The sequence below is a fragment of the Aphis gossypii genome, chromosome 3 (genome assembly GCF_020184175.1).
Source record: "Aphis gossypii isolate Hap1 chromosome 3, ASM2018417v2, whole genome shotgun sequence".
Lineage (NCBI taxonomy): Eukaryota > Metazoa > Arthropoda > Insecta > Hemiptera > Aphididae > Aphis > Aphis gossypii.
In genome coordinates, this window is record NC_065532.1 from 49,262,069 (window position 1) to 49,276,910 (window position 14,842).

Consider the following 14,842-nt stretch of genomic DNA (forward strand, 5'->3'; position numbering starts at 1 on the left):
TGTTTTCGGGTTGAGAAATTCTACTAATCGATTGAATTATTTTCACAAACTCTATAGATGGATGGATATAATATAATTTAGTATTAATAGTATTATGTATAGTTATATGTATATAGTATATACCTATTAGTATTTTAGAATTAATCTAAGTATTTAAAACAATTTAATTATTATTTATAATAATTAATAATTTTAAAACTAATTTTGTTAATCAATATTCAACTTGGATTATTTTATTATTCAATGTAACGTCTATACTATATAATCATTATCATATAAATTATAATCAAATATTGCTCTGGTTCCATTAATGGCGTAGTTATCTACAATTTACTGGATATTGTTAAATATTTATCATTTATACCAAATAAACCTAAAGAACCATCGTAAAAACATACTTAGACACCGAAGACTGAACAATAAAGTTAAGCACGCCAAAGGCGTACAAGCATATTCAAGTTCGGTCACCAAAAATTACGAACTCTTTATTAAAATATAAATCAAAATAAGCCGACGACTGCTGCAGGATCCCGGACGGCCGGGCAATGAATATAGGTACTTACCGCTTACCCCTCCTTCCCCAGTAATACGCAAACGGTAGCAACTACTATGAGCCATGGTTCGTTTTTTCATATACCATTAACGTCTTTTTTTTTATTATTATTATTAATATTACTCATTACTCATTAATATTATAGATAATTGACTTTGTTGTTGTGTATTAGCTGCTTGTAATTCGATCACAAGTTTAAGCAATATTTCATTATGATTTTGTATATACGTACACCAGAATTGCTTGGTCAACTATAAATGTGTTATGACATCATGTGAGGATTTGTCCATCAATCTTTTGCAGAGATAACGGTCCGAGCTCTTCGTGCGTAGATTCAAATAAATTGCTAAAACATTTAATAATCTTACGTTGTAAGCAAAAACATGTTTCATTGAGAAATATTTAAAAATACTCCGTGCAAATTCTACACATATGGCTGAAATTTACGTGTTCAACAAATTAAAACGTGACTGTGAGTATACATTTAGTTAGTAATCCAGTTTTTATAAAAAAAATATTTTTTTTATCATATTTCTATTATGATATTACCTAAAAAATCATTTACGAGTACATTTTACTCATATAGTTCATTAATACATTTTTAAAATTCGATAATAATAATCATTTATAATAAACCATAGTTTTGACTAATATTTTGAAATAAAAGTGTTTACTAAAAGCTGTTTATTATTTATGTAAGTGTCAATGGGACAATACGGCTTATTGCAAGATAAATACAAGATATTATGTTAGATATTACGTACTTGCATCATGAATACCTAATATAGGAGCTATTTTCACATAAATTTAAAAATACATAACAAAGTCAGAAATACTTAAATACTTACTTATGTATTCACTTATTTACTTACTTACCTACTTACTTTTGTTTAAAAAAATAAACATTATATTAAATAATGCGTTTGAAATTATATTTGTGCGTGCTATTTTATTGAAAAACTAATTTGTTTTATGATACTTGATAAGCTTTAACATACCTACACCCATGACACACGTGATATGCATCAAAGGTACCTAATTTATAAAAATGACTTTATAGTAGATACCTTTGTTAGAAGAACGTGGGTCTGATAACGATCGACAATAATCTTATAATACACATTTATCTAATATGTATACATATTTTGTGTAAGCTAATGCATGCAGAGTATAGAATTGGATGTAATATAAAAGTTCTATACTCTAACTTGAACAAGTTTTCCTCTATATAAAGCGTTTTTCAACAACCGAGAACAATGCTTTAATTAATTTAGAAATTATAACTTTGATAATAAATAGAACGTATCTATTGTATTATATTACTATGTGCTGTCGCCCTTTTTGACTATTATTATTATTTATTGTTATAAATCTATTAATATTAATAATAATGAGTAAATGAAAAATTATTTAATATCGCTATGTATCACGTGTAAATAATTTTATAATGTACATAATTGTTTGCAGTATATTAGTCCAGTAAATTAATTAAATAGGTCCACGTATACATGTTTTGTGCTTTATTTTCGAGACTTTAGCACCACCAACAGCAGTACACGACCACCGCTGACATATTACCCGTCCAGCACCATTTCCACGGTCCCGCGGTAGCCGCACTGCTATCCCCTCAGCCGGCCGTTGCCAAACACAAAACCGATCGCATCAAGTTTACGCCGTACTGATATTAAAATATATTAACGTTTACAGACAAACCTATTTCTAACCACAGTTTTCGGTATATTACGTATATTGTAAATTGTAACAATATCACAGTACACTGTATAAAATATATACTAATACATCGTAACAATATAGTTTAGTAAATTTTATCCGCCAACCACAGCTATCATCGAAATACTGTACCTGTACGATAATACACCGCTTAAAAAACATAAAAACTATCGAGTCAATCCGAAAATAATACATCGAGCGATTGCGACAACGGCAGTCAATCACGCCACTTCGAAAATCTCATAACATATAATAATCGGTTCTCAAATCAGAATCCTTTGAAAACATTGAAATCAGGACCAAGTTGAAACCTTAATTTAAATATTTATCCGAATTAATAAGAATTCCCTCTTATAGGAACCTAGACTAGAAAACTAGAAAATCATATAATATCTAGTCACTGTTTTGTACTCAATTCGTGTATATATTGAGTCGAAGGAATGAACGGGACCAGTTTCGAGAAACAAACGAAATGTTTTCTGGTATTGTAAGGGTATTTATTTGCGTAAAATTAAAACATGTGTTTTCAGATGCCTTGACATTTGCTTATTGTATATAGTGACGTTTGACCATTGATACAACTACTATCCCCCAAACATAGACTTGTCCTCTAATTTTTTATTTACATTTCTTAAAGGCTTGTGTGTGTATGCGTGTGTGTGTGTGTGTTTGTTCCAGCGCATTAATTGTATTCGTGATAATGGAGTGTTCATGGGGGAAGGGGTGGTTGAAATTCGTTGCTGCGTTATATTTATTAGTCATTTTTCAATTATTCAAGTTTATATTAAGAAAATCATAATGTTAACCATTTTTCCAGTTTTTCCAGTTTTCCAGTCAAAACCAGTTTTCGACCAAATCGATTTTTTTTATGGTTGTAATTCAAAAACTAATCACTGAAAATACTTGAAACTTTCACCAAATGTTAATGTCAGTGGTATCCGTATATAGTTAAATTTTCAAAAAATTATGACTTTTTTTGAGTTATTTATGGACCACTGAAATTTTCGATTTTTTTGAGAAATTTTTTTTAAAGTGTCGATAAAAAATTTTTGGATGACCAAAAAGTTTTGAAAATTTAATACAAGGTTCCTTATGAGTTGTTTTTAATGTAGCTAAAAAAAATTAAAAATCGTTAGTCACAATTTTTTTTTATAAGCGTTTATAGTTTAAATTTTTACGAAATCTGTCGAAAACGCGAAAATTTGCAAGTAATTTTGAAGTTGAAAAATCATAAAATTTTTTGTGTTTTTAACTAAGGATTAAAAATACAACACTAAGTTTTCCATAAGTTTACCTTCAAGTATCTATAGAGAAAACTCGAAGCATCATTATTGGAAAAATTTTAAGTGCGTTTGAATTTTAAATTTTAACGAAATAGCGTAACGATAACGATTTATCCTCAAACGATTTTAAATATTTGTTATTATTCAAAAAGTATAAGTCGTAGATACTTGGAAATTTTACCAGTTATTAAGATTCGCGTTTTCTTTACGTGATTTAATTTTCAAAATATTTTGAGTTTTTTTGAGTGATTTATAGACAACTGAAATTTTCAATTTTTCTGAAAATTTTTTTTTGAAGTGTCGATAAAATTTTTTTGGCCCTATCAAAATACTTGAAAATTTTATACAAAGTTCCTCATATGTTATTCTTATAGTGATTAAAAAATTATAAGAATACATAGGCACAATTTTTTTTTATTAGCATTTGAAGTTCAAATTTTGACGAAAATTCGTCAAAATTATGAATATTTGCAAATTATTTCGTAGGTATAATTCATAAAAATGTTTGTATAGGTAGCTAAGAGTTGAAAATTTAATACAAGATTTTTCATAAGTTTAGCTTACAATAATTATAAAAGAACTTAAATTTTGCTGTATTCAGGCCATTAAAACATAAACCACCTTTTTCACCAACCACTGGAAATTATATCCTAGGCTGACAAATCATCTTCGTTCAGAATCGTTTTTCGTATACAATGATACCTATCATTGCATTCAAATTTAACCTACCCTAGTCCGAGGTCAACCCTGCCTCCTAATGTACAGCAGAACGGTACCCACTTGCCCACTTTTAAAAATTTAAGTGTACTAACATGACACTGCAAATTTTGACCTTTCCTCTTCAATTTGTTGTTCGAGCATATTTATGTTTTTCGAATTAGAATGCATTTCCTTTAATTGTTCATACTGGTGAGTCTTATTTGAAATTTCTGTTTTGGCATTTTCTAATTTAATTTCAAGTTCTTTAATCTATTCCATAGAAAATATTATATAATGTACAAAATATAGAGATAAAAAATAAACATAAAGAAAATGTATTCTCACGTGGTTATTTTTTAATGTTACAATCTCCTTAGTTTTTTCAAACTGCTGTTTATGGAGAGCAACAATTTGCATAATTTCCTGTTTCGCATAATCATCTGCATTCTGTTTTGTCACAGTGTTCAATGTTTCCATCTCAATCTTATGTTTGCTCTTAAGCTCTTCGATTAATTTACCACATACAACTTTTTCTTCATCTAAACATTAATAACACAAATTGATATAATTTTATTAGTTTAAATTTCTAAATAATTTTTGAATTTTGTACATACTAAATTTTTTGTTATAAATCATCTCCAACTCGTCTAATTCATTTTTGTACTTGAATGACATTTCATTCATTGCAAGTTTATGTTTCCTTTCTATATTAGACAATGAATTTTCATAATTCAATAATTTTAACTTCAAAGTTTTTTCATCATCTATTACTTTTGAAGATGTTAGTGAATCAGTAGTGGTTAACTTAGAAATTATGTCTTTTGCTTCTTTTGATTTGTTAACCTAGATGTTTTACAACATGTATACAACTTAAAATTTTGAAATTTAAATATATAAATGTAGTACTTTATTTTGTTACCTTTTCTTCATACTCTTTTTTTAATTTTTCTAATTTATCAATATAAGTAGCAACTTTAGAATCACACTCCAATTGTAATCGCTGTTCCAAAGACAATACTTTCTTTAGATTGAATCAAATCAATTTTTAAATTAGCAATCACCTCTTTTTGACGTTTATGCAATGTTAATTCATTTTTTAAATCTTCAATTTCTTTTATCAGCTTAAAAAAATAAAACAATTTTATTTTATTATTAAATAATTAAAATATGCATGTACTAAACCAATGATATTATAAGAATATTTTATGGAAATTATTAATTTATATTGATAAATAATGTTAACCTAATAGAACTTAATATTTTATGTTTAAGTAAACTAATAATTTAAAAACTTACAGATTGTTTTTGAATAGAATCTTGATTTACATTCATCTTTTTTTTTATACCAATTAATGTAATTGCTAACTCTTCTTTTTCTATAAAAATTAAAAATTAATAATTGTTATTTTATTCAATTAACAATTAACACATACCTTTCACTACAGTTCCATATTGTTTATCTAGTGTTTCAAATTGAGAAGATAATTCATCGTAACGTTTTTCTAATTTTTCTTTTTCATTTAAACTATTTTCTTTTTCTGAACATACTTTAACATAGAGCTGTTTTAATTCATCAATTTCTTTAATATATTCTTCCATTCGATTACTTATAAATTAAAATAACAAATATTGATATAATTATTATTTTAAACTAATCTTTATACTACTCAGAAACATACTTCAGTTTTTCTATTTCCTCATCTTTTTGTTTTGAAAGATTTTCCAATGATGATTGATGGTAATGCATATATTCCTCAATTGAATTATTGTTTTGTAGCTTATCATTTTCAATCATTTGTTTTGAAACTGTAGACATTTCATCTGTTTGAATCAACTTGCACATGGTATCTTTTAATTGCAATTCTAAAGCATTTCGAAGTGTTTCACAATGACTAGAATAATCACCGATTTGGCTTTTATCACGAGAATATTTCTCTAATTCAAACTGAAACATAATATTTAAACGCAATTATAGTCAAATTATTTTGAAAACATTACACATCAAATATTGTATATCAATTTTCTATCCCATATTTTGAAAATATTTTATCTTAAAATATTTAAACGCAATTATAGTAAAATCATTTTGAAAACATTACATACCAAATATTGTAAAATAATTTTTCATCCTATATTCTAAAAATATTTGAACTCAACTATAGTTAAAATATTTTCAAAATATTACGAATATCAAGGCTGGGCATTAACGAGTTAATAAGTTAAAGTTAAGTTACTTTTAACTAAGTTAATTAACGAGTTACTTTTTTTTTTAGAAGTAACTTCTAACTTAACGAGTTACATTTTTTCCGAAGTTATTCAGTAACTAGCGAGTTAATTAATTTTATTGGTACGGTAAGTTAATTTTTTTCCTAAACCACAGATTTAAAAGAAATTCAATTTTATACAAATTAATTTTATAAAAAAAAAATCTGAAATTTTAAATACATTAATTAATAATTATTAGACAATAATTTATAAAAATAATTATCATATGACATAATATTGCATATTCACAGAAAATATTATATAACTGTTAAGTCAATTATAAACAGAAATTTTATAGGGGTAACCTCTTCATTAATATGTTATTTGTTAGCTTAAAAAAAGGTAGGCAGGTATAATTATTAATTTTATACTAAAAAAAAAATAACTTATTTTTAACTAAGTTAAGTTACTTTTATTTTCTAATTAACTTGTAACTTTTGCAAGTTAAAAAAAAATAGAAGTAACTTTTAACTTTAAACTTAACTTACTTTTTTTCTATATTAACTTAACTTAACGAGTTAAAAAAAATAGTTAACTTGCCCAGCCTTGACGAATATATTATGCATACCAAATAATAATATTATTATTATATTGTTTTTAATTATTATAATTTTATATAATATAATAAGCTAAAATAAACTATAATACCCTATTATGTATATTTTTGGATTCAAATCCAAATTTAATCTAAACATTACAAAATTAACTTATCAAATATTATAATGATAATATTAATATGTCGATAATTTCTCATCCTATATATTTTGAAGAAATAAACTAGGTACTTATGTTTTTGTACATATTTTTTAAAAATATTTTATGCATTATCACAATAAATACGCAATTTCTCTAAAAAATTTAGTTTTTACTATTTTTTTATCTTTATTATTTATTATTAAGTTTTTAATTTTTGACGATATTTTAATTTTTGAATCTATTTCACAGTACTTTGTACTTAAATATGATCAATCTACAAACCTCAAATTTTGGTTGAGTTAAGTTTATACATTCTTGTGAAGTATTTGATACTTATTTGATTAAATGTATTTATAAATAATTTATATTACTATTTTTATATATTATATTATAACAGGATAGTTTTAAAATTAAATACTATTTAATGACTTGGACATTACTATGTAGGTATAAATAAAATACTCTCTTGTATAAAATTATGTAGGTAGTATAAGTACAAACTGCTTCTAATAATAGTAATACTTTATAAATGTGACATATTATAATATTAAAACTTAAGTAGGTACATACCTACTACCTATAATAATACTAAATAAAATGTCAGTAGGCAGTAAGTCTTATTATTGAACTTAAATAATATATTTAATTGATGTTCTATCTATATTCTTCTTTTATTATTATATTGTTAAGTTGTCTGAATGGATGTATTTTTATCTATATATTTAATATTTAAAATCTTCTACTACTTCACGTCTACACTGTTATAGTTATGTTAATAACTTTAAAATGTGAAGAAAATTAATTTAGTCGGGAATTATTCTTTTCCATAAAGTCTTATTATTGACCAAAATACCTACCTACCTAGCTCAGATATATTAGGTATATTATGAATCAAATTTAAATAATAACCTGCGCCTCTCTGTATCTGTTATTGTCATTATAGACTAAAGAGCGTATTACTATCTATGCGGTTACGTATCATATTGTGAATATTGTGAGACATGAGTTGCGTCATTATAATATATAATATATATTATATAATTATGTAAAAAATTTAAAAACGTCAACCCGTGTTTTCGGTTTTTACAAATTATAATTGAACTGTATGAACTGTATAAAAATTAAAATATAGACAATTATTGTCTATATTAATGCTAGGTATTGTTTATTTTTAGTGTGTTTTTTATATTAACTTCAGCTCCCACCAGTAGTTATGTTATACCTAACTTATAATTTGTAAAAAATAATTGTTGTGACGTTAATATATTAATTGTTTTTACAAGTTTGGTAACAATAATTCGTGAATATTTAACGATTTGTGCTTGATAAATAAAAGAGGCATGACTGATCATCAGCTTACAGTCGACCAATCTATAAGATTCAATTTTGGTAATTATAGTTTTTATAAAAAAAAATATATGTTTCAAATCTATTAATATTAATGAATATTAAATAATTGTATTGCAAATTCATAAATTAATTTTAACTCATAAGTCATATTCATGACAGATAATGTATATCGAGTGCCAGTGGTATTGGTGTTTCTGCAAGTGGAGTTAAAGTTTCAACAAATTAAAAAAAAAACAAACAAAAAACTGCAGTGGAATATCAGATGAGGAAATACAAAGGCTGATGCAAGTGTGGATTCGATAAAAGGTATAGGTTAATTTTCCTGTTATTATATTTAGCTGTAAGATAAAATCATTCCCTTCGTTCCTTCCTTACCATTCTCTAAACAAATAATAATAGGTATTCCGGTATTCACTTTCAACGACCGATGTGCGTGATAAGATACACAGATTTTTATGGTAGTATGTAACTTGAAAAGAGTAAATTAAATGAGGTAGGTAAGTCGTGTATCGGTTTATATATTATAATAAATAATAATTAATAACTAATAAGTACTAAACAGTAAATATTTGGCAGAATAATGACAAAGACGAATGCAGTATGGATTAAAATGAGTATAATATTATATATTTTCTACAGCCGTCAGCCGATATAATGAAATATAATATATAATGTAAATATGTAATAAATATATGTAATTATATTATGTAATATAATATATTATATATAATGAATACTGGGTGTCAAATGAAACATCAACGTCATTATAATATAATATACGCGAAAATCATAGCACAAACCAATAGAATCCTAATAACCGGTCACAATCACACGAACCGGATATGTGAACAAATCGTAGACGAACAGCTTTACACGCACTACGCGATCTAGATCGGACGTGAAAAAGACGAAACAGATGATTTATAAAAATTAAAATACCGAAGGAAAACCGAGGACCGTCGTCAGCGTGCGGTCGTACTCGTTACCGCGATCGCGACAACTACGAACACAAACGACGAAAAAACTGTATACGCACGTCTTTCAAGAGACGCGAACTTACACGGAACGGAATGGAAAACGTTTGGAGAAGTTAAATATCCGTCGAAAATTGTAAAAATCGTGTTCGAAAACTCGCGTTATCAACCGGAGAAAAACTGTTCGTTATGATAACGGCTTTCGGCGGGTGGGACGTAAAAAAAATTTTATTTTCCGATTGGCGTTTCTTTTTTGCTGCGTCGCCAATTTTACTGGCGGACGATGGACAAACCATAGAGTAGTATACTGAATAAAAATTGAGCCGACGATACTCCTTCTTCATTGTTACAATTTCATCAAAGTTGAAATACCGTACAAATATTAATTTGTTTGGAAACATAAACCAATAATCATTCATAAAAATGTTTTTAATTTTTAAATAATACATTTTACATAATATTGTAAATGGTGTTATAAAACACAGCATATAGTTTAATAAATTGAAATAGTATTGTTTTTAATAGAAGCTCAAAAAAATTAAATGTATTTGTCTTTTAAATTGAAATACTTTTAAAAAATATCAGGAGTAGTCAATGTTTTTCTATTTAATTTTTTTTTTTAACAATCTAATTACAATTATAAAAATAAATTACTATGTAATACAAATATTATATATTACAATTAAAAAATTATATTTATATATTATATTATAGTTATTATTATTATTATCGTTACATAGTATTTGTATGACACTACTAACTATAAGTAGTTACAAAGACTCCTATGTTTATTTACCTTTTGTTGTTTTGTTTTACATTCTTTTATATGGCAGATAGTCAAAACATTTAATAGTGACTGACTCATGTTCATTATTATACATCTTCATTAATTTTTTTTTTTTTTGTTTTGTAATATTTTAATCAAGTTATCAACAAATTCAAACATATATTTTTATAGCATCGCAAAATACAATTTTATTCAATATACCTCCTAAATTGGTGGTTAAACTATAAACAATTTTTTTTAATAATAATTTTTTGTCAATGCCATGAGTTTTCCCAATGTAAACATGAAATGATCTTTAAATTATATGTTACCACAATATTATCCTTTCCATTTATAATTTTAAGTTATAAATTGTATTTACTATATTAGATTTGTAACAAGTTAGTTATAAATGTAATTAACAATTTTTTATTTTTTAAAAATTTGATAATAATATTTATACTATAAACGTGCTAGTGGTGTATGTGTGTATATTTATATACTATAATATTGTATAAGTGTTTTATAATTTATATTTTTCTATAAATACTATAATGATATAAACATTATGATATATCATTATTTAAATGTAAGAATATTAAATAAATATATCATTTAATATAGCTGCACAAACAATAATTAACAAAAGAATAATTATTCTTGATTAAGTTATTTTTAGAGTTAAAAAATTAATATTTTTTGTAGCTGTATAAACGCTAATTATCATAACAATAGTACATATTACAACGATATCTATATACGAATGATTATTGCCGCTATCTGTAAATTCATGAACAATGGCGGCATATTAACATTTATAAAAAGAGCTACAACAGTCAACACGACGCTCAGTCTTTCACTACTTTCATTTTAATTTAATTAACTATAAAATATATTTTTAAATACTATAATAAAAAGAAAAGATAATTAATATATAAATATTTTAATGCTTATTGAATGCCATTCTAAAAAATATATTGTTGATACATGGATTGAACTACACTCATACAATACAATACAATCAACATACAATCATAAAAGCTTATACTATCAAAATTACTTATAATATTAAAAAAATAATAATAATAAATTAGGAGGCTTCAGTCATGGGGGTAGGACTTGAAGTAGGAGATGGGCTGTCTATTTCATTTACTACTCCTTGTTCAGAACTGGTAATAGCTTGTTGCAGCTGTACTTAAGCTTGTGGTCCTTCTTCATCACTTAAAGTCAGATCGATACAAGATGACTTTGAGTTTTTAGGGCTAGGTCCAGCATTTCGCTCAGTGCACATTTCATCGTCACTAACTAAATCCACAATATCACTAGGTTTTACCATATCAAAAGTACTATTGGTGTTTTTTGTTTCTATAGTTTCTTTATGAATTCTCCATGTGCCATCGGATAAAATTTCAATTTCTGTTGTGCAGTATTTTAGTGTTGGACTTGACAAAACCTCCAAAAAATAATTTTCTATCTGTATGTCATCATACAAGCAAGGTTTACTGCAAGTTGGACACATCCAAGTCGCTTTCTTCTCATTCATCAAGATAAATGTGCTTACATCGAAGCATTGTAGATGATCACAGTAAATAGATTTTGCAGGTATCTTCATTCTCACTTTACTCAATGGACAAATTAAAGAAAACAGATGAGTGGTTGTAGCTACATCTGGATCAACATTTGCGAACATTTGAATTATAATGTTTTTGGTATCTTCGGAACTCCTTCTACCTTTGTCATGAAGTCTCTCAATAAGAGTATCTGAAGTTAATTTTTTAACAAGATACATTGAAAAAACATAATTTTTTCCATCTGGAGTCCAACCAATAGTGATGGTGTTGCTAACGAGTGGACAAAGTTTGACATTTGCAGTGCAATCGATAGGTCTTGCAGTTCGTCTAGATTTAGTTCTTGGTGAAGTTATAGGTAAAGAAGGCGGTAATTGACATCGTTTCCTACCAACTCGTATGTATAGACGCAAGAGGCATGTAATCTGGTGACTCATTAGGTACAGGCTCTATAAACTGACAAATTCGAATTTGGAACTGATAAAGATATTCTTCTTTTCAGAAGAAATTGTACGATTATCGGCTACAACATTGCTGTGGGGGTTGACAGAGTAAATTTAATATAGCTTCTTTCATACCTGAAATCAAATAAATATTACGAACATAATTTAAATAAAAAAATAATCATAAAATATTATTACCTTCATTAACATTTGGTAATGTACATGTATCGGTGCCAGTTAGAAGAGTTGGCTTAATGACATCATCAATGACTTCATAAAACGGTAATTTTTTGTATTTGATTTGGGCTACAGCTTCAATAGATGGTGTGTAAGAATTATTTCCACTAGCCGTTGTTCCTACTTCTAATGCATCTTGTGCTACAATACTCATTTGTTGATTTGGATGTAATTGATTTGACTCTATGCAACGAATTTTGGATGGTCCGACAGCTATACAACGAATGTAATTAATTCCTTGTCTTTGAGGCATAACTTGAGGTGATACAACTCGTGCCATTTGCATTGGTGGTTGAAGAAATCGTGGTGGTTGATTCATTCTTTGTGGTTGTTGTTGCTGATTTTGCAATAAGCTGCAGCGCATCATAATATTATTACTACTCATACCATATTGCAAGGAACGATATATTTCATGTATTTTGGCAGTATATGCTGAGAAGTTAATATTAGCTGGTCTAGTCCTTAACAATACAATAGCTCGATCTATTAATTCGGATTTTCGGCCTGCTGTACTTTGACCAAAAAGTCCCAACAGTATTCTCAGATCATTAGATCTGAAAACACTCAGCATGATTCTATAACCTTCGTCAACGGAGTAATTACTAATTGGATTTATATTCATGGTCACTAAAAAAAAAATAAAAAAATTTTAAATTTATAGTTGTAGGTAACAAACACATAATAAGAATAAATACATCATCTTTAAAATATAATATACAATATGGGATGTTATATCTGTAACTTTTTAGATTTGTAATAAATTGAATCTATGGTACCTAACCATATAAAATCCTGTAAAGGGTGACACATATTTGAAGCCATTAAATAATATTTAATGCGTTATTCACGATCAACAGAAGCTATTTGTAAAGATGTCTATATGATTATTTTAATGAATAAAAATATAATTATAATGAATATAAACATTATTGTAAAATATGCGAAAAAAAATTGTTACCATAAAAATGAGCATTGGCCACAGAACTGATTTTATGCCTTACTGCCATGATTCCAAAAAGTCGTACATTAAAATACTTAAAAAATGCTAAATAATTACCTGAATTAGTATCTTTTTTCCTATGAATTGGATTGTACGTCAAAATTGATTGGAACGATCTACACAGCGGTAGTGATTGTCGTTGAATATTATTAATCTTATTATGACGCGCCGATTACCATGCGTCCGTGTTTCACACAATCGCAACTGGTGAATAATGGTTTTGGTGTGAAGATGTGGAACTGTCGTTTTACGTACACTGACCGTCCTAGTTGCCGTGCAGATGATGACTGCCATGGACTGAGATAAATAAGATATACTGGAGCGCGGACTCGCTATTCTCACAATCATACAAAAAACGAGCCGCCCGAATCCTACTTCCCCCACCATTGAAGAGCAAAACATCTATCTCAGTGCTGTCTTGTTTATCATTCGACATCACCATAGCCATGATAAAAACGACGCCAACTTTGTTTATTATCTTTTATCCCTTACTTTGGTCACACTGGAATGAGACCAAACACGGTGATACCCCCCATTTCTCCCAGGTGAGCGAAAAACAAAAAAATATTATGGGTATCGTTTTTTAACCCTGTGATCTACCTTAGGTAGTGTTGCATAGCAAATTGAGGGATATTTTCGTTTTGAATGTCACTCGCAAGTATAGCGAGAGAGTGTAAACCTGGCACCTAATTCCCTTGGAAAATAATGTTGACAATAGATTTTAAGCTTATCATATTTATCTTATCACACTCCGGGATGCAATGAGGGATAGAAATGTAGCATCGGCTCGTTGTTGAGTAAATAGGTCATGACCTATTAAAAATGTGTGCAGCAAATTCGAATTCAATAATATTTAGTGAGAAATCAATGAATTTGATAAACTAAACAACTCGCCACTTTATGAGATATAAAATAGGGGATGATTATAAATGTAATAAAGGATTTCATCATAAAAGAAATTTTAAAATTCATACGAACAAGCATACTGGATCGAAACCTTATAAACTTAAGATCTATAATAAAGCCTTAATGTAAAATTAAGATTGATTAACCATATGAGAATTCATACTAATGATTAATATACACACTCACATTACACAATAAAGGTCAGGTGCCTTGAATTCTACTATGTAGCAGAAGTGACTCATTAGCTTTTTTATTTTGCTCTAATTTAAATCAATAATTAATATTTTAGATATATGGTGTAATCACTATTATAACAGAAATAAGATACTGATATTTATATTTAGTATGTTTTTAGAAATCATAAACTCTTA

General features: G+C 27.1%; 1 protein-coding gene and 1 pseudogene across 1 annotated transcript; both read right to left on the reverse strand.

The window, feature by feature from the left end:
* Positions 1-4,673: 4,673 nt before the first annotated feature.
* Positions 4,674-9,906, reverse strand: LOC126551244 (cytadherence high molecular weight protein 2-like). Its single transcript, XM_050204119.1, has 7 exons — positions 9,378-9,906; positions 5,946-6,211; positions 5,700-5,872; positions 5,563-5,642; positions 5,186-5,387; positions 4,881-5,109; positions 4,674-4,805 (listed from the first exon to the last, which is right to left on the reverse strand). The coding sequence occupies exons 2-5, from the start codon at positions 6,107-6,109 to the stop codon at positions 5,247-5,249; spliced, it is 558 nt and encodes a 185-aa protein (XP_050060076.1). The 5' UTR covers positions 6,110-6,211; positions 9,378-9,906; the 3' UTR covers positions 4,674-4,805; positions 4,881-5,109; positions 5,186-5,246.
* Positions 9,907-11,159: 1,253 nt separating this feature from the next.
* Positions 11,160-14,568, reverse strand: LOC114122596 (E3 SUMO-protein ligase PIAS1-like; annotated as a pseudogene).
* Between the last annotated feature and the right edge of the window lie 274 nt (positions 14,569-14,842).

Coding starts and splice junctions, on each gene's coding strand:
- LOC126551244 (XM_050204119.1), bottom strand. CDS start 6,109: ATGTGCAAGTTGATTCAAACAGATGAAATGTCTACAGTTTCAAAACAA. Junction 5,643..5,699: donor ATATGGAACTGTAGTGAAAG/GTATGTGTTAAT, acceptor TAATTTTTATAG/AAAAAGAAGAGTTAGCAATT. Junction 5,388..5,562: donor ATTCTATTCAAAAACAATCT/GTAAGTTTTTAA, acceptor TATTTTTTTAAG/CTGATAAAAGAAATTGAAGA.